The sequence below is a fragment of the Erpetoichthys calabaricus genome, chromosome 3 (assembly GCF_900747795.2).
Source record: "Erpetoichthys calabaricus chromosome 3, fErpCal1.3, whole genome shotgun sequence".
NCBI lineage: Eukaryota > Metazoa > Chordata > Cladistia > Polypteriformes > Polypteridae > Erpetoichthys > Erpetoichthys calabaricus.
The window spans coordinates 287,980,632-288,002,042 of NC_041396.2; the positions used below are offsets into that span (position 1 = coordinate 287,980,632).

General features: G+C 42.7%; 1 protein-coding gene across 1 annotated transcript in view; it reads right to left on the minus strand.

The window, feature by feature from the left end:
* The window catches only part of rapgef3 (Rap guanine nucleotide exchange factor (GEF) 3), a 119,363-nt gene extending 101,889 nt beyond the window's left edge, over window positions 1–17,474 (minus strand). The window contains exon 1 of the mRNA XM_028798489.2: window positions 16,340–17,474. Coding sequence (XP_028654322.1) covers window positions 16,340–16,420 — 81 coding nt within the window. The 5' untranslated portion in view covers window positions 16,421–17,474. The remainder of the gene's footprint in view (window positions 1–16,339) is intronic.
* Between the last annotated feature and the right edge of the window lie 3,937 nt (window positions 17,475–21,411).

A 21,411-nucleotide genomic window follows, 5' to 3' on the forward strand; every position in this document is an offset into this window, starting at 1 on the left:
TGCATCCTGCTGATTATTACCAGTATGTTTTTGCCTTTCCATGTACTGAACTTTGCCTGTGTGTTTAACATCATGCTTGCCTGCTCCCTTTTGATCAATTCAAATCCTTCGACTGTTCCTTGTTGCTATTTAAAAATTTAACGTGAATTAAATTTCCATGCAAAGCCATAAGCAGTCAAGGCCTCTAAGTCAGCCTATGAACCACATCACTCTGTTTGGGACAACAAGCTCCCACTGGGAATCGCTCTGCTGTCACCTGGCAACCTGGAGGTATTACTGCAAGCCTTAAGTACCCCCAACCCCCACACAAACACCCTCCAGAAGCATCTACCATGTAGAACTGCTCTCCACTTGCCTATGTGGACATCCGCTGTCAGGTTGCTACTTCTGTTCCATGCAATCTTAGCATCCATTATACTCCAGGCATCTTGTCATATACGTATAATCATTGACGGACCACTCTACTAATACTGGGTTGGACCTACGTTTGCATTCAAAACAGCCTCAGTTCCTTGTGGCATGAATTCTTCAAGATGTTGGAAATCTTCCTTAGATATTCTGGTTGATGTTGACATGAAGGCATCACACGATTTCTACAGAATTGTCAGCTGCACATTCATAATGCCAATCTCTTGTTCTACCACATCCCAAAGGTGTTCGATTAGATTCTGGTCCGGTAACTGGGAAGTCCACTGTAGAAAATTGAACTCATTGTTATGTTTATGAAGTCTGTTTGTCTTTTGCTTTGTGACACGGTGTATTATCATGGTTGAAGTAGCCATTAGAAGATGGGTAGATCATTGCCATGAAGGGAGGCACATGGTCAGCACAGGAAGTGGATTTCAAACAATGATTACAGAGAGTTGTGGGACTCTGGAACAAACTACCAAGTCATGGAGTGGAAGGAGAAACCTCGACAACCTTTAAGAGGAATCTGGACGAGAAGCTGGGACAGCTCAGCCTTTAGCGAAACAAACAGACTTGATGGACTGAATGGTCTTCTCTCATTTGTTAAATTTCTTGGCATCCATGGGCATATCTCCCATCAAGGTGCTGTGGGTCCAATCCCAGGGGGCCCATGACAGCAAGGGACGTGTTCACCACTCACAATCCCTCCTAACCTGTGAGGCAAAATTGTGGAGGGGCACCTCCTCACGTGATCAAACAACCGTGTGTCCGAAATCACCCAGGGGGAGTGTGGACATCACGGACCACTTTGCGCCCATTTTCACCACTCAAGTGTATTCGTATTAAACAGTAAGGTATCTGTGTGCTGCATTGTTTAAAGTATGGAGCTCAGCAGGGGCCTGTGGGGGTCTTAATCTGATCTCACTAGCACCACATCTCGGGTTGGTCTATGCATTCCACCCAGTCAGACTGAGACAGGCTCCAGTCACAAAGACCCTGAATTGGACAACAGAGGTACAGAGATAGATAGATAGATAGATAGATAGATAGATAGATAGATAGATAGATAGATAGATAGATAGATAGATAGATAGATAGATAGATAGATAGATAGATAGATAGATAGATAGATAGATAGATAGATAGATAGATAGATAGATAGATAGATAGATAGATAGATGTGAAAGGCACTATATGATAGATAGATATTTAATAATTTGTCCCCCCAGGGAAATTCAAAACTATAGTACGTTTGTGCAGATAAGTCAAGGTATAATGTTATCTCCAGTAGTTTGACCCCAATAACTGCCACTGTACCTACCTATTGGGCAAGGGCATATCCACTTATCCATTCCGTGGGCCCACATTCCCATTCCCGAACCTCACTTTTTCCCTATCAGGGTGTAGTCAGGCTGACATTGCATCAGATGACATCAGGAATCGTTAATAAGTGACAGTAATTGCTCTGTACTGCTGTCAGTAAAGGTAAACAGAATCGAGATTAGCCCAGCTGAGGTTGGCGAGGGTGCTGTAAATGGGCTAAAAATACGAATGGCAGACGTCAAGGCGAGGCGAGGCCCTTCGAGGTGTACCATAGGTGGGCCCGGCTTTTTAATCAGATTAAGTTCCAGTCAGATGATGTACTGCACTGATAAATAATGTTGTTGCTGGGTCCCTCACCAGGAAGAGCAGACGGGAAGATGAGAGGGGCGAATAAAAAGTGATTTGATTATTACGCCTCACCCACTGAACATTAATGTTGCACAGCTCCTCCTACAGTTGTATCAACATTCAAAAGACAACCAAAAGAAACTATTATATATAAAACTCATTTTGGTCAATTTTAATACTTTGGTTATATACACTCACTGAACAAATGATTATCCGCGCAGGTGGCCAGTGCTAGCGTTGCTGCCTCGTAGTACAGAGATCATGGGTTTGAGTCTCGGGTTCTCCCTGCGTTGGGAGCGCTTTGTATGGTGAGGAAAGTGCTATAGAAATGTAAAGAATTATTATTATTAGAAATACCCGTGCATGCACTTATCCAGTTGTGGAAAATGGTGTCACCTCTGCATCGCCAAGCTGCTACTGCTGATTCTGGGAAAAACAACATCAATACAAGGAGCCTTGGAAAGCAATGGCCAAAGCCCCTTTAAGTAACACTGAGGAAGGGCAGGACATCCTGGCCTAGATGGAGGACGATTTCTTGCCATACCGGGAGGCCATAACTGGAAGGACGGTGGTAGTGGAGACTTAATCTGGCTGGAACACCTGACGATCTTCATTCCAACTAGGGCAGAAGAATAATGGATGGACTGGGTGAACATGGATGCCAGGAGCAGTTCATTCCCCCATATGGCATGTGCAGATGATTCTCTGAAATGAACCCAGTTAGGACTCCCATAGGGTGGCATGGGAACTGGTGTCCTTGGGTGCTACCAGGAGAGGACTGCCCTGGTTTGCACATGGTTTCGGAAGTGTTTTGGCCGACCTATGCCGTGACACTGGAAGCAGTCCAAATTAAAAGAAGCCCACAGTCGGGAAGCAGTGGGCGACACTCACTTGGAGGGAGGAAACAGAGAAGAAGTTGATTGATTGCAGTATTCCTGTGTTGATTTTGTCTGGTTCTTGCTGGGAAATGCATTGGTAACAAATAAATACACTTTATTTGAACTCAGAGTTGTGCTGGGTGCACTGTGAGTTTGTGCTTTGGTGCCCGGTGGCACCCCTCTCTTAGGTAACACCCCATAGAACAGGCACTTCAGATCAGGTCATCCACCTGAAGCAAAGCACATTCAGGTCCGGCCAGTACTTGGATGGGAGGCCAGACAGGAAAAGCTTGGGTTGCTGCCGGAAAAGGCGTTGGTAGAGCCAGCAGGGGGCGCTTACCATGTGGTCTGAATATGGATCCCAATACCCCAGTGCAGCGACGGGAACACTGTGCTGTGAAAATAGCACCATCTCCCGGATTAGAAGTAAAACTGAGGTCCTGACTCTATGTGGTCATAAAAGATCCCTGGGCATCCTTCACAAAGAGCAGGGTGTGCCCCAATGTCCAGGATAAACTGCCCACCACGGCCTAGTCATTCTGGACCCCTAATCATCCCATGTCACTAATCTCCCTCTCACCCCTTCACCACCGAACAGCATACGGGAATAACAATGGATACTCACCTAGGTGGGTGCTAAACATTGGTGAAGGTTGAAGTGGCTGCCCACTCACTATAAAAAGTGCTTTGACAGCTGTGAGAAAAACTATTTATAATGGTAAAGAATCATTAGAACTCCTTGTCTGCATTAGAACACTCTAGACGAGAACAGACCATTGAGCCCAACAAAGCTCGCCAGTCCCGTCCACTTAATTCTCCTAACTAACATCAAGTCAAGTTTGAAAGTCCCTAAAGTCCTCCTGTCTACCACACTACGTGGTCACTTGTTCCACGTGTTTGTGGTTTTCTGTGTGAATAAAAACTTCCTAAAATTTGTGTCCCCATGTACTCGATAAACTAATTTTAAAATCACAGTTTTCATCCATCCATCCATTTTCCAACCCGCTGAATCCGAACACAGGGTCACGGGGGTCTGCTGGGGCCAATCCTAGCCAACACAGGCTCCAAGGCAGGAACAAATCCCAGGCAGGGTGCCAACCCACCACAGGGCACACACACACACACACACACACACTGGACTAATTAATTTCATAATTTTAAACACTCCAGTCAGGTCTCCTCTTCATCTTCTTTTGCTTAAACTGTAAAGGCTCAGCTCTTTTAATCTTCCCTCATAACTCATCCCCTGTAGCCCTCAATCAGCCTCATCGCTCTTCTCTGGACCTTCTCTAGTGCTGCTATGTCCTTTTGTAGCCTGGAGACCAAAACTGCACCCAGGACTCCAGATGAGGCCTCATCAGTGTGTTATAAAGCTCAAGCAGAACCTCCTGTGACTTGTACTCCACACATCAAGGCGCTATATAACCAGACATTCTGTTAGCCTTATTAATGGCTTCTGAACACTGGCTGGCAGTCGATAGCTTAGAGTCCACCATAACTCCTAAATCCTTCTCATAAGGTGTACTGTACTCTCGATTTTCTGACCGCCCATTGTGTATTCAAACCTCACATTTTTACTTCCTATTTGTAATACTTTACATTTACTGACATTAAATTTCATCTGCCACAAATCTGCCCAAACCTGTATGCTATCAAAGTCCTTCTGTAATGATATAACGGATTCCAAATTATCTGCTAATCCACCTATCTTGGTATCATCTGCAAATTTAACCAGCTTGTTACTTATATTCCTATATAAATCATTTATGTATATTAAAAATAGCAGCGGCCCTACCACTGACCCCTGCTGGTCACCACTCTTAACATCGGTCAGTTCTGATGAGGTTCCCCGCACCATCACCTTCTGCTTCCTGTGTCTGAGCCAATTCTGCACCCATCTAAAAACATCACCCTGAACTCCCACTTCTTTTAATTTGATGCCCAACCTCTCGTGTGGCAGCTTATCAAATGCTTTCTGAAAGTCCAGATAAATAATATCATCTGCTCCATTTTGATCGTATCCTTTTGTTGCCTCCTCATAGAATTCTAGCATGTTAGTAAAACACGACCATCCTCTTCTGAACCCATGCTGACTGTTCAGTTAATCTCCTGTCCTTGCCAGGTGTTGCTCAATCTTATCCTTAATAATTCCTTCCACTAATTTTCCTATGATGCATGTTAAGCTTACTGGCATGTAGTTGCTGTCACCCTTTTTATATAATGGGATGATATTTGCCATTTTCCAGTCCTTTGAAATCTCTCCAGTGTGTAGTGACTTCCTAAAAATATGTGCCAAGGGTTTATATCTATACTCGCTAGCCTCCTTAAGAACTCGAGGATAAATATTATCTGGTCCTGGTGATTTGTTTGATTTTATTATTATTCATTCCATTATCATTATAGAACATGTGTGGGAGACCTGAAGATTGCAGTTTACAGACACTTCCCATGCAATCTAATGGGGACTTGAGAAGATCTGCCAGGAATAATTATTATTTGTTATTAATAATAATCATCATCATCACTTGCAGTGGGCTGGTGCCCTGCCCGGGGTTTGTTCCTGCCTTGCACTCTGTGTTGGCTGGGATTGGCTCTAGCAGACCCCCTTGACCCCGTGTTAGGATATTGCGAGTTGGATAATGGATGGATGGATGGATCATCATCATTTTTATTCATATAGTGCATTTCCCATGCAATGAAATCAATTGCCCATATCAAGGTGTGCAAAGCTTATAGAGACTGATTAAGAATACTCAAGACTGGAATTGGTACCAATTCTATGAATTAAGGGTCTGAATGAGAATTTTCAGTTTTTTAGTATTAATAAATTTGATCATCTCTGTGAAAGAACATTTTCACTTTGTCATTATGGGTTATCAAGTGTAGACTGCTAGACAAAAATTGCAGTAAAGTATGCAGAAGGTGAATGGGGTGTACAGTAAAAACTTTCTGATAACCGTGGTACGACTCTTTCATTTTATAAGACGTTCCTACTCAACGACGAGACCTTTTGAAAGTCTTTCAAGCTCTCCACATATCCGGGTATCTTTGTGTCTATAGGGGGTAGCGAAGATCACATACTGACACTACAGAGTTACTTACATTTGTGTGTTAGATGTCATTTTTTTTAACCGCTCTCATAGCTAAAATCACACATCCGCATGGATGGTTTCTTAGTGATTAATAGAGATAATCACTTCCTTTCCCGTAACTCAGCGTTCATTGCAGTCATTTGTAAAGAAGATCAAACATCGACATCAATGCCTGTCTGCCTAGTCTTAAAAATCAGTTTCAACCCCCTTGTGCTCACAGCGGAGCTCATATAATTATATATGTAATTAATGACATGCCTTCTGTTCCGTCACTTTAACCGGTTTCATAATTCATAATTAAAACCATCCATCACATCTATTCACTTAAACTCAATTTAACCACACGTGTTGAGTTAAACGGCCCCTACATCCCATAGTCAGAAATGTCCCACTTTCAGGTCAGTGGTGATGTAATTAATATAAAAATTACCTGTAAATGTGGCTCATCCACTCACCTCTCACTCAGTCAGGGCTCCCCTATGTGCACCACTGATCGCTCGTCTCCTAGAATTCTGAACAAACCTCCCACTCACCTACTCTGCCGTCTTTCCGGTGCTCACATCCTGTGTGCCATAACGGGGGCTTCCCCCTCATATGCCCACAACCCCTCTTACAGATGGAAAGACTGGTGTGAAAATGGGTGTCCCCACCCCGTGCTGCCAGTCAGTAGCCCAAGTCTTTGCTATTCTTGGCCTCAACAGAAGGAGGTCTGCGGTTATCTTTTCTAGTAGATAGTGGGGTGGGGGGGGGGCACCTAGGGGGAATTGGAATGTTCCTGTGAGAAACCACGGCGTCTGCCTTCAAAAGAGCATGCCACCATGACACAATTTGTAACTTGAACGGCTATAAAGTTTCCCACAGGAGCTTCAGTAATACGCAGAAAAATGCCCGGTGCTGTTCTGCCTTTGACTTGCATCACTTCATCATCCTGGCCAGAGTCACACTGGGTTATCGCATGTCCCCCAACCCAGAAGCCATAATTCAAGCTCTGTTTTTCCTCTTGTGACAGCAGAGAATACCTAATGGTAACCGATGACCTCCATCCCGACTTCTTACGTCATTCCAGCCCTTGACTACACAGCCAGCAAATTGCACAAATGCCAATTCGACCCCCTCAAAGTTCACATCAGGAACAGCACCTCCGTGTCGTGGGAGGGCAAACTTCTGCATTTTCACTGAAGAGCTCTTAAGTCACAGCACGGTGGCGCAGTGGGTAGCTTCCCGGGTCCTCTCTGCATGGAGTTTGCATGTTCTCCCCGTGTCTGTGGTCTGGGTTTCCTCCGGGTACTCTGGTTTGCTCCCAAAGTACAAAGACATGCAGGTTAGGTGCATTGGCGATTCTAAATTGTCCCGTGTGTGTGTGCTTGGTGTGCGGGTGTGTGTGCCCTGCGGTGGGCTGGCGCCCTGCCCAAGGTTTATTTACTGCCTTGTGCTCTGTGTTGGCTGGGATTGGCTCCAGCAGACCCCCGTGATCCTGCAGTTAGGATATAGAGGGTTGGATAATGGATGGATGGATGGATAATGGATGGATGGATGGAGCTCTTAAGTCAGCGTCACATTACACAACGTCTAGTCAGAGAGGTAGTCAAACCTGGCAAGTGAGGTTGTTGATCTCGTCGACTTGAATTTCTGAGCCCGACTGCCCAGCACAATTGTGCTCCTTGGTGTGCTCGTCTCTTTATCTGACAGCCAACAATATGCTATCAGACGGAGCTGGTGCTCATTTGAAAGCAAGCTCAGTCCCAAAATTTTCCTTTTTTTCCCCCATTCTGTTGTGGCACGTAAAACATGTGACACCAGACAGACGAGCTTCAATTCTACTTGTGAGGTCTATGGTGAGGCGTCACATGCCCACCGGGACAGTCAGGTGTCTTCAGTTATCCTAAAGTCGATGTCACATTACATGACATCTACTTATGGGGCATGTTAGATTTGGCAGAAAAATTGCAGAGCATGTCAGATTTAGTGACTGCGTGCCCCCCTTTACTGCTCACCCCTTTTTGTGACAGTCAGTAGCATGCTACTTAACAGAGCTATCCCTGTATGAAGGATTAACAGGCACTGCAAGTTCAGCCTCAGTCTCGTCCCCTTTCATGTTTTTCATACCACGACAGAATGGAAAAAATAAATACAACATCCAACAGACAAACTTCTTTTCCGTTTGTGAGGTCCAAAGACCCCGGTGTTCCTTTTTCATCATCACTGCATTCTATGCATTGTACTTCCAGATGAGCACACTCATTGGTTAATCTTATGCATGCAGAGCCCACCCCCTCAGACTAGACAAAAACCAGACCTGTCAGGGAGAGTCACAGACCAGTCAGAGTGAGACACTGGGAATGTCAAACTACAGGACTGCCTCTGTCTTAATAAGAATATGTAAATGAATGCTTCCTGATGAGCACTCATTGGTTGCTCTCACGCACTCAGAGCCCACCCCCCTTTAGAACAGACAAAAATCAGACCTGTCAGGGAGAGTCGCAGAACAGTCTGAATGAGACGCTTTGAATGTCAAACTACAGGACTGCCTCTGTCTTAATAAGAATATGTAAATGAATGCTTCCTGATGAGCACTCATTGGTTGCTCTCAAAAAGGCAGAGCCCGCCCCTTCAGACTAGACAAAAATCAAACCTGTCAGGGAGAGTCGCAGACCAATCAGAGTGAGACGCTGGGAATGTCAAACTACAGGACTGCCTCTGTCTTAATAAGAATATGTAAGTAAAGGCTATGACTGAAAAAAATCGCTGGAAATGTCATGTAATGTGACATGGAATCGCAGATCTTTCAGGAGGTGGGATGAAAACAGAAGTACCTGGACATGGGAAGAACATGTAAATTCAACACAGACAAAATAACAGTTATGGGATTCAAACCCCAGACTGTGGACCTGTAAGGCGCCAGTGCTAACCCACCAGCCCACAGTGGTCAACCACCAGTCATATGAACAGACATACAGGCATGCGTACATTTTAAAGCCAAGGGTTACAGGTACAGTGCATCAGGAAAGTATTCACAGTGCATCACTTTTTCCACATTTTGTTATGTTACAGCCTTATTCCAAAATGGATTAAATTCATTTTTTTCCTCAGAATTCTACACACAACACCCCATAATGACAAGTTTATTTGAGATTTTTGCAAATTTATTAAAAATAAAAAAATTGAGAAAGCACATGTACATAAGTATTCACAGCCTTTGCCATGAAGCTCAAAATTGAGCTCAGGTGCATCCTGTTTCCCTGATCATCCTTGAGATGTTTCTGCAGCTTCATTGGAGTCCACCTGTGGTAAATTCAGTTGATTGGACATGATTTGGAAAGGCACACACCTGTCTATATAAGGTCCCACAGCTGACAGTTCATGTCAGAGCACAAACCAAGCATGAAGTCAAAGGAATTGTCTGTAGACCTCCGAGACAGGATTGTCTCGAGGCACAAATCTGGGGAAGGTTACAGAAACATTTCTGCTGCTTTGAAGGTCCCAATGAGCACAGTGGCCTCCATCATCCGTAAGTGGAAGAAGTTCGAAACCACCAGGACTCTTCCTAGAGCTGGCCGGCCATCTAAACTGAACGATCGGGGGAGAAGGGCCTTAGTCAGGGAGGTGACCAAGAACCCGATGGTCACTCTGTCAGAGCTCCAGAGGTCCTCTGTGGAGAGAGGAGAACCTTCCAGAAGGACAACCATCTCTACAGCAACCCACCAATCAGGCCTGTATGGTAGACTGGCCAGACGGAAGCCACTCCTTAGTAAAAGGCACGTGGCAGCCTGCCTGGAGTTTGCCAAAAGGCACCTGAAGGACTCTCAGACCATGACAGAGAAAATTCTCTGGTCTGATGAGACAAAGATTGAACTCTTTGGTGTGAATGCCAGGCATCACGTTTGGAGGAAACCAGGCACCGCTCATCACCAGGCCAATACCATCCCTACGGTGAAGCATGGTGGTGGCAGCATCATGCTGTGGGGATGTTTTTCAGGAGCAGGGACTGGGAGACTAGTCAGGATAAAGGGAACGGTGACTGCAGCAATGTACAGAGACATCCTGGATGAAAACCTTCTCCAGAGCGCTCTTGACCTCAGACTGGGGCAACGGTTCATCTTTCAGCAGGACAACGACCCTAAGCACACAGCCAAGATATCAAAGGAGTGGCTTCAGGACAACTCTGTGAATGTCCTTGAGTGGCCCAGCCAGAGCCCAGACTTGAATCTGATTGAACATCCCTGGAGAGATCTTAAAATGGCTGTGCACCGACACTTCCCATCCAACCTGATGGCACTTGAGAGGTGCTGCAAAGAGGAATGGGCGAAACTGGCCAAGTATAGGTGTGCCAAGCTTGTGGCATCATATTCAAAAAGACTTGAGGCTGTAATTACTGCCAAAGGTGCATCGACAAAGTATTGAGCAAAGGCTGTGAATACTTATGTACATGGGATTTCTCAGTTTTTTTATTTTTAATAAATTTGCAAAAACCTCAAGTAAACTTTTTTCACGTTGTCATTATGGGCTGTTGTGTGTAGAATTCTGAGGAAAAAAATGAATTTAATCCATTTTGGAATAAGGCTGTAACATAACAAAATGTGGAAAAAGTGATGCGCTATGAATACTTTCCGGATGCACTGTAGTTGGAGTCAATCCTGGCAGCATCAGGACCAAAGCAGGAAACAACCCATTACATAATATATGAAGAATTGTCGATTAAAAATAACCTTACTGGAACAACCCAGATGAGAACAGGCCATTCAGCTCAACACAGCTCACCAGTCCTGTCCACTTACTTCATCCAAAAATAACATCAAGTCGAGTTTTGAGGGCCCCTAATCTCCTACTGTCTACCACACTCTACTTGGTAGCTTATTCTAAATGTCTGTGGTTCTCAGTGTAAAGAAAAACTTCCCAATATCTGTGCAAAGTTTACCAACTGTGTAAACGCATTTTAAAATAACAGTCTTGAATCACTGGACTAATTCCTTTCATAATTTTAAACACTTCAGTCATGTCTCCTCTTAATCTCCTTTTACTGTAAAGGCTCAGCTCTTTTCATCTTTCCTCATAACTCATCCCCTGTAGTCGTGAATCAACTTAGTCGCTTTTCTCTGGAATTTTTGTAGCCTGGAGACCAAAACTGCACCCAGGACTCCAGATGAGCCCTCACCAGTGTGTTATAAAGCTCCTGTGACTTGTACTCCACATATCAAGGCGCTATATAACCTAACATTCTGTTAGCCTTCTTAATGGCTTCTGAACTCTGTCTGGCAGTTGATAATGTCGAGTCCACTACGACTCCTAAATCCTTCTCATAAGGTGTACTCTAGATTTTCAGACCTCCCATTGTATATTCAAACCTCACATTTTTACTTCATATGTGTAATACTTTACATTTATTGACCTTCAATTTAATCTGTCACAAATCTGCCCAAACCTGTCTGATGTCCAAGTCCCTCTCTGATGACTCAACAGATTCTTGATTATCTGCTAATCCACCTATCTTGGTATCATCTGCAAACTTAGCCAGCTTGTTACTTATATTCCTGTCTAAATCATTTCTGTATATTAAAAATAGCAGTGGCTCTAGCACTGCCCCCTGCTGGACGCCACTCTTAACATCACTCAGTTCTGATGAGGTTCCTCACACCATCACTCTCTGTTTCCTGTGCCTGAGCCAATTCTGCACCCATCTAAAAACATCACCCTGAACTGCCACTTCTGTTAGTTTGATGCCAAACCTCTCATGTGACAAATGCCTTCTCAATGGTTTACGACTGAGATTGTTATTATATATGGCTTTTTAAAACTTTCCCGATTAATTTAAAATACTGAAAAATGCAGTATAAACTAATAAATGCCTCTTGATGACATTCTACAAGCTAATAACTGAAATTTCTGACATGGGGTATGCAGATTAGTAGAAAGTTGACATTAATAAAAATCAAACTGTAGACCACACAAAACATTCAGATGTCTCCGGCCTTCTCTAAATCGAGGTGTAGCCGTAAATCAAAATCACGCAGGCAAGCCACTGACATGTTTACTTTCAGTAGCTCTTTAGCCTCAGGCTGCACAATGTCAACATTTTACACTCCTCTGTTTAGCTTCTTCATCTTTCCTTAAGTAAGACAGACCAGCTGTTCCTCCAGTGATGCTGCACAAAATAACGACTGAAGGGCGACAGCCAAAAGGGGGTTTCTTCTTCTTCCTAATTCTGCACCATGGAATGCTACAAGTAAAATGCCAAACTTGAAGAACTCGGAATGAATCAAAGTGAGCCCACACACTGCCGGCACTTCATTTATATGGACAACAGCGAGGGTTAGGTGGAGCGATCAGTCTGTTAGAAGATACGATAAAGACGTAGTACCCCATACTTGTCTTCTTCTTAATCCATTATGAAGCTCTCTGAATTTTATTTATTTCTGAATATACAGTAATCTTTGGTTTATCTGCCTTTCTTTCCATACTTCTGCATAAACTGAATCTAACTGAGATATTTCTGTAACTGTCTGTGCAGGGCTGGGATAGATAGATAGATAGATAGATAGATAGATAGATAGATAGATAGATAGATAGATAGATAGATAGATAGATAGATAGATAGATAGATAGATAGATAGATAGATAGATAGATAGATTCTTTATTAATCCCAAGGGGAAATTCACAGTCTCTAGTTAAGTCATCATTTTTGGTCAGCTTTCTTTAGAACAGGCCACATGCCTGTCTCAATATGGCCACCGAGTTGTGCTTCTCAGTGTGGTCTTCTTTTCAGTTCATTATGTGTGAGATGCTTCTTCATCATGATGGTGTGTGTGTGTGTGTGTGTGAGAGAGAGAGAGAGAGTGAGAGGTAAAGCAAGCAAATTGCCTTATCTATCTAATATCAAAGAAAATAACATGGATTACTATGAAAACCACCATATAAGATTGAAAGATATACAAGACACTGTAAACTAAATAGAAAGGCACTATATATTAGATTGGATTTCCAATACACAAACAAATTTGATAGGCATGATATAATAAATGGGGCGACACGGTGGTGCAGTGGTAGCTCTGCTGCCTCACAGTTAGGAGACTTGGGTTCGCTTCCCGGGTCCTTCCGGCGTGGAGTTTGCATGTTCTCCCCGTGTCTGCATGGGTTTCCTCTCAGAGTCCAAAGACATGCAAGTTAGGTGCATTGGCGATTCTAAATTGTCCTTGGTGTGTGTGTGTGTGTGTGTGTGTGTGTGTGTGTGCGCCCTGTGGTGGGCTGGTGCCCTGCCCGGGGTTTGTTTCCTGCCTTGCGCCCTGTGTTGGCTGGGATTGGCTCCAGCAGACCCCGTGACCCTGTAGTTAGGATAGAGTGGGTTGGATAATGGATGGATATAATAAATGGTAGATATGAAAGGTGCAGTATAACGTGAAAGGCTATATAGTAGATACATATGAAAGGTGCTATACACAACAGATATAAAAGGCTTTATGTAATAGACAGACAGATATGAAAGGCACTATATGGACAGCTGTTGGAGAAACAAATTTATCAATTGATGTGAAAAGCACTATATAAAATAGAATAATACAAAAGGCACTATATTTAGTAGACAGGTATGAAAGGCACCATAAAAGACAGCTATATAGTGGTATATGTCCCTATATAGTAGATAGGAAAGGCACTATACAAAACAGAGCTATGGCAGGGATTGCTTAATAGATGGATAGATAACAAAAGGCGCTATATGATAGATAGATAGATAGATAGATAGATAGATAGATAGATAGATAGATAGATAGATAGATAGATAGATAGATAGATAGATAGATAGATAGATAGATAGTACTTCTATCTATCTATCTATCTATCTACGACAGACAGATATGAAAGGTCAGCACATCTTCATTTTCAAGTGCACCCAAGCACCTCCATCTGTCTTTCTCTTCCACAGTATCAGTGCCAGTCCATTAATTTCCACACTCACACACACACACACACATTCACTCACTCCTTCACAGTCAGTGGAGAGTTTCCAGTCAACACAACATGTCCTTCAGCTGTGCTGATTATTCATTTATCAAACCTCGCTAACAAGATAGGCTCCGGTACACTAAAGGCCTGTAGTGGGACAAGCATCAGGCAGGAGTCGGCCTTTTACAGAGTACCAGTCATGTGTCCTTGGTCAATTACAATGTCACAGTGCTGGATCCTGTCTTGGTGGTGTTATGTGATAAGCAGTAATCAACCCTGGACTGGTACCAGTGGATCGCGGGGCGCCCTCTTTCCTACATCTCATCCACACTTACTCATGCTGAGCCAATTTAGTCACCAATGAACATAACTAGTAACTCTTTGGGATGTGGCAGGAAAATGAGAGTATTTTGAGAAAAGCTAAAAGGACAGCCGCTGCTGTTGGGACTGTGATTATCGTTATCACTTGTGGGGAAGGTCAGACAGCCAGACGATGATCACTTAGCGTGACTGTGGACGTGTTATCAGAGTGTTTAACTGCTTTTGTACTTTATTAATGTATACAAAGAGTGTATAGGCCACTGTGTCCCCCCGCAATTCAATAATATAATTCCATGCATAGTAATATAATTTTCATCTAATCCCAACAAAAAAAGCATTGTGTAATTGATGTCATTTGTGCTATATAATCAGGTCATATAATGAGGTTACTAGATTGTGTTTGATGTTCTGTTAATTAATACTAATGAACATTGCCATTTGGTTAAATAATACACTGTTACTGAACGTGTCTGTAGTGTGGGTCTGCCTGCTGGTAGGGATTGGAAGAGGGGAGCCCAATGTTTTGTCAAGCCCAGGAGATAGAAAGATAGTGTGAAAGGCACTATATAATAGACAAATAGATAAACTTTATTTGGCCCCAGGGGGAAATTTAGCCTTTCACAGAAACTCAATGCATATATACACAATATGATACGATCACAAACAGTACCTCCCAGACATATCCAGACCATTCCACATGCCCAGTATACATAATCCAGTGATTGTACATGCTTGTATACTATGTATACTGGCAGAGTGGCGGCTCTGAGGCTAGGGATCTGCTCTGGCAATTGGAAGGTTGCCGGTTCGAATCCCATAAATGCCAATAGAGACTCTGCTGGGCGGCACGGTGGCGCAGTGGGTAGTGCTGCTGCCTCGCAGTTGGGGGACCTGGGGACCCGGGTTCACTTCCAGGGTCCTCCCTGCGTGGAGTTTGCATGTTCTCCCCGTGTCTGCGTGGGTTTCCTCCGGGCGCTCCGGTTTCCTCCCACAGTCCAAAGACATGCAGGTTAGGTGGATTGGCGATTCTAAATTGGCCCTAGTGTGTGCTTGGTGTGCGGGTGTGTTTGTGTGTGTCCTGCGGTGGGTTGGCACCCTGCCCAGGATTGGTTCCCTGCCTTGTGCCCTGTGTTGGCTGGGATTGGCTCCAGCAGACCCCCGTGACCCTGTGTTCGGATTCAGCGGGTTGGCAAATGGATGGATGGATGGACTCTGCTCTGTTGGGCCCTTGAGGAAGGCCCTTAACCTGCAATTTGAGTAGTGAGAAAAGCGCTATATAAATGCAAAGTTTTATTATTATGTGTCACATGACTGTGTGACCTTTGCATCTCTATTATATGATTGATGTTAAATCTGTGTATTTTATGGAATTTCATTAGACGCACACACACTATCAATAAATGAAGCTCCCAATATGATATATTCTCATTCACTAAATCACTTATTGCAGTTTATGATAAGGAGATGTGGAGGCTTTCTAGGCAGCACTGGGCACAAAGCAAGGAACAGCTCTGAAGCAGCTTGCCAGTCCATCACTGGGCACACTCAACCAAACACCCACACAGGGGGTCCGTTTGAACAACCAGTTGTCCTAATGTGCACATCTTTGGGGGCCAGAGTACCCACAACAAAACCCACCCAGATAACGAGCGAGCGCGGGATTCAGACTGAGAATATAACACTAAGCACGGCAGCCACCTTCCAAATAAATATTTACATCTGTCTGTCTAAACTTCGTCACCACTGTAAGCCCTCTACAACTAAAATAAGGGGGGGGGGGGATCAGAACAGACTCCCTGCTCCTCGGGTTGCCCTCCGCCAAATCATCTTATTCATTTTTATTTTTCTAATCAATTGTACAAGGAGGTCAAGTATAACCCCTAATTTCTATACTCCACTCCCTGCTGATAACAGTTTATTATGTGCGCCCCCCAACTCCAGCCTCCCAAGTCTCTCCACTCAACAAATGCCCGCCTACTTTTCGACGTTCGCTACCAGAGATCTCAAGTAGATGAAGAAAGCAAAGCGAGTACCCAGCTAATGCCTCGGACGTCCATCTCCTCGGGCTCCTTCACGGGGTTGATTTGGTACGCTTGGTTTCTGAAGAGTTGCATGGCTTGACTTGGCTCGGCTCCGAGTTCTCACGGTCCTCCTGGACGGCTCACAAGTCGGTGCTCTTTAGGAGACGCGCTCGTCCTGCTGCCAGTTTGCACATCTCCGTTAAATAGAAGGGGCAGCTCCGCGGGGTGCTACATCCCCCTGCAATGCAGGCGGTGTAGCAGAATGTGAAAACAAAAATATCCTTTTTTTTTTAATTTGAATGAATCTTCTTCAACTCCGATATTTAAACAGAAATTCAAGGCGTAGAGTCCAATAAGAAAACGCCTTCTAATATCCCTTGGGAATTAGGAATTCGGCAGAGGTACATTTTGAATAAAATACATCCAAATTTGTAAAGAACTTGATGAGTATTAGGAACATCATTTAAAAAAAAAAAGAAATCGCAATCTACAGTCCTACTAAAAAATTACAATATACAGTAAAAGTTAAGTTATTCAAGCTGTAATTTCTCCAGGAACTGATGAAGAGGATAAATGAAAGAAACTAAAAGTGCGCGAGTCCGTGGAGAAGGCGTCGGCATTTGGAAGAATTTCATCTGCGTCTTGTAGAATTCCAGTGGTTGGATTTGCAATTAATCATAAAAACGAACTTTTTTTCATCCTGCTGTAAAGATTTTGTAAACGAAAATAACAGGAAGGGTTGCTGCTTTAAGGCATTCGTCTTGTTAATTAAAATGTTTTAATGAATCTTATCGAGAATGATCCACACGAAAGTCGCTTAACCACCCTAATGGAAAATGTACATTAAGAACACCTTTGACCAACCGAAGAAGGTGTTCTTTCCAGAAAGATGTTAACTCTCCTCTGTCTGATTCGGATTCTAATTTGAGTCACTGCCGCTACTTCGGTGTTTCGAGTTAATCCAAATGAGTTGACCCGCCGCTGAGTTTTGGACTGGCGCTCTTGTTTGGCTGCACCGCTAATCTATTTCGCTCTCCCTTCTTTTCTTCGTCCAAGTGGCACGCTTGTGGACACTTCACTGCGCCGCCCACCTACCGTCTTTTCTTTTCTTCGAGTTATCGAACTGTGCAAACATTTAGCAGATGACTTAGGTTTTTTTTTTTTTTTTTTAAGAAAAGGAGGCTGGAAACTCCGCCCCCTGCTTCACTCAGCGCAGTCCTGGTGCGCGCGGACTGCACTGAACTTCGAGGTGAAAAAGCGGTTTTACGAGTACAGCAGGTTTGTGTCATGAAGTCGAGAGACATAAAAAGACTTAAAGAGAGAATGAAATGCCGGACCGTGGGCGAGATCAAGGACCTGCTTCTTTTATAATACACTTTGCTCGCATTGCATCTGCTGACGTCTTGATTTGCTCTTATTTTAAGCAGCGCCTTAGCATTGCTCTGGTGCGAAAAAGTTCAAACCGCAAAGGTGAAGAGCGGCCAAGCTTCCAGTTTCGATCGCTGCACGCACAGGACATAAAGATCGGCTCGACACGCACCTGTGCACCTACACTTTTTACTTTATTTTATCAGAGAGAAGACGCCCTGTTTATTGAAATGTTTGTGCGTTAAAACTAATTTAGTTGTTTTCAGAAACAATAAAAAATAAGTCGTCAAGGGTGACACTTTGCGCAGTGTTTCGTGTTGCTCCCTCACAACGCCGGAGTCCTGTACTGCAATCCTTTGCCTGTTGTGGACCCATTCTTGTCATGTTTTCCTCCTCATTTATTTATTTATTTATTTATTTATTTTTCAATAGCAGCACTAAACTGTGTTCATTTGAGTGACTGTGCCCTTCAAGCAACTGGAATCCCGTCCAGGCCTGGTCCCACCTTGTGCCCAGTTCTGTTAGGGATAGGCACTGACATTACGCAACACCTCAAATGGTAAGTGGGTTAGACAATTGCATTGATTAAACAGATTTAATAGTGAGGCATTTTACTCGGTGAAGGTGTTCATGGACACTGTTCACATTAAATGAAAGAAAAAATACATTAAAAACAAACAAAAAGCAAGCATGGTCTGTCATGAAATTAATAAGGCTAATTTAAAAAAGGTCTTACCATACTGGAAGCATTCTTAGAAATTATCTTCAGTATGAACAATTAATACACCATTTAGGACTCTTTGGATATTTCTATTTGGTCTTATTAATTTTATGACACACTGTATGGAAGATGTTTGCATAGGCAGTTACAGAGAAAAGGCACAGTCTATTAGATAGATAAGAAAGGTACAGTATAATACACAGATAGATGTGAAAGGCACTATAATATTGATAGATAAATAGATTTTAGTAAAGGCCCTATCTAATGGATAGATATTAGTTAAGGTATAATATAATAGATGAATAGATATGTAAGGCACTTGTGGACACCAGGGGGCACTCCAGCTCCCCAAACACCCAACACATGCAGGCTTGGACACAAGTTAAAAGGCTAAAGAGTTTTTAATCATGAGAAACTCTTTCTTGTAAGCATTCCCCACCACCGCCATGTGAAAAGCATTATATGATAGATACTATAGATATTAGTAAAGGGACTATATAACTGATAGATTGATATGAGTAAAGGCATTACAGTATATAATAGATAGGTGAGAAAGGCACTATATAATAGCTATATTGATATATGTAAAGGCACTATATAATAGATAGTGGAGAAAGGTACTATATAATAGTTGATATGAGTAAAGGCACTATATAATAGCTAGATTGATATGTGTAAAGGCACTATATAATAGTTGATATGAGTAAAGGCACTATATAATAACTAGATTGATATGAGTAAAGGCACTATATGAAATAGATTGTTGAGAAAGGCCCTATATAATAGCTATATTGATAGGAGTAACGGCACTATATAATAGTTGATTGATATGAGTAAAGGCACTATATGTAATAGATGGTTGAGAAAGGCCCTATATAATAGCTTTATTGCTAGGAGTAAAGGCAATATATAATAGTTGATTGATATGAATAAAGGCACTATATAAGTTCTGCCTGTGCCACGCGCCAGTCCAGGTAAGATTGAAGAGATCAGAAGGCTTAACGCCTAACTCTAATCTTGGTGCAGGGTAGAAGGGTATAGGTTTATGGGGCATTGGGACTCCTTTTGGAACAGTTGGGACCTGTTCCACTGTGACAGGTTACATCTGAACTGGAGGGGCACCAATGTATTGGAGAGGTGTATGTGTAAGCTAGTCGAGGATTGTTTAAACTAGGGAATGGGGGGGCAGGGAGTTTAGGACAGGCCAGGTTTAGATCTATACCTGGAAGAACAAACAATGGTGTAGAAATAAAAATGCATAGTAATGTAAATTCTAAGAAAACATTTAAATGTAGAAGGAGTAACACATTAAAAATAGCTTGCCTTAATGCTAGAAGTACTGTATCAAAAATAAAGTAATTGAGTTGGAGTTGTATGTAGCAGAGCATAATTATGATATTATAGCAGTAACGGAAACCTGGCTAAATAGCAAAGATGGGGATGAGTGTAACATAGAGGGATACACATTTTTTAGGGAGGATAGACAGAACAGAAATGGAGGTGGGGTTGCTGTTTATGCCAAACAGGATTTAAATGTAAGTCTTCTTCAGTTGGATGATGAGCCCCATCTTAGTGAGGACATGTGGCTTCGCCTGGAAAATATTAGGGAAAGAGGTCTTATTTTAGGAGATGTGTTATAGACCACCCAATTCAGACAGCAATTTCAACACACATCTTTTTAGTAATATCAAAAAGGCAAGTTTACAAAGGGCTATTATAGTTGTGGGGGACTTTAATTATCCAAATATTAACTGGGATAACTTTGGAGATGGAGGAGCACAAGAGCAGGAGTTTTTAGAAGTAATCAGTGACTGTTTGTTAACACAACATGTTAAAGCACCAACAAGGGGTGAAGCCTGTCTGGATTTAGTATTTTGTAATAATCAGGACAGAATTGAGGGTGTAGAGGTGATTGAACCACTAGGGTCAAGTGACCATAATGTAATACAATTCTCAGTATTTTGTAAGAGTGCTGGTGCAAAGACAAAAATTGTTAAGTTGAACTTTGGTAGAGCTAATTTTGAGCAGATGCGACAATGTCTAAGTAGGATACACTGGGATAAGCTTTTAAGTGTGGAGAGAGTCGAGGAGCAGTGGAACAGGTTTAAAAATGTTTCACATATAATGCAGGACAGATACATACCTAAATTTGGAATTAATAGGAAATTAAAAAAACTATGGTGGATTAATAAAAAATTAAAAAAGAAGTTGCAAAGGAATAAACTGCTTTATAAGGCATATAAGACTAATGACTGCAAAGTGAATCATAGAGCATATGAGAACATGAGGGCAACCATTAAAAAGGATATCAGGGAGGCTAAAAGACAGTTGGAGAGGAATATAACAGATAAGGTGAAAGACGACCCTCAGAGATTCTTTCAGTATTTTAGTAGTAACAGAACAGTCAAGGAGGAGATCAAGTGCATCAGAAATAGTAAAGGGGAATTAAAAGATACAGACAGTGAAATAGCAGATGCCCTAAACTTATATTTTTCTGAGGTGTTTACAAGTGAGTAAGTGGATAACCTCCCAGAGGTAACAGGGACTACTAAGGAGGTACTGAGGGATTTGAAAATTGTAGAGGGAGAAGTGCTGCTCAGATTAAATAAGCTGAAATCAAACAAATCACCAGGACCAGATAATATTTACCCTCGAGTTCTTAAGGAGGCTATCGAGTACAGATATAAACCCTTGACACATATTTTTAGGAAGTCACTGCACACTGGAGAGATTCTGAAGGACTGGAAAATGACAAATATCATCCCATTATATAAAAAGGGTGACAGAGCAGATCCAAGCAACTATAGGCCAGTAAGCCTAACATGCATCACAGGAAAATTAATGGAAGGAATTATTAAGGATAAGATTGAGCAACACCTGGCAAGGACAGGAGTGATTCTGAACAGTCAGCATGGGGTCAGAAGTGGAAGGTCGTGTTTTACTAACATGCTGGAATTCTATGAGGAGGCAACAAAAGGATACGATCAAAGTGGAG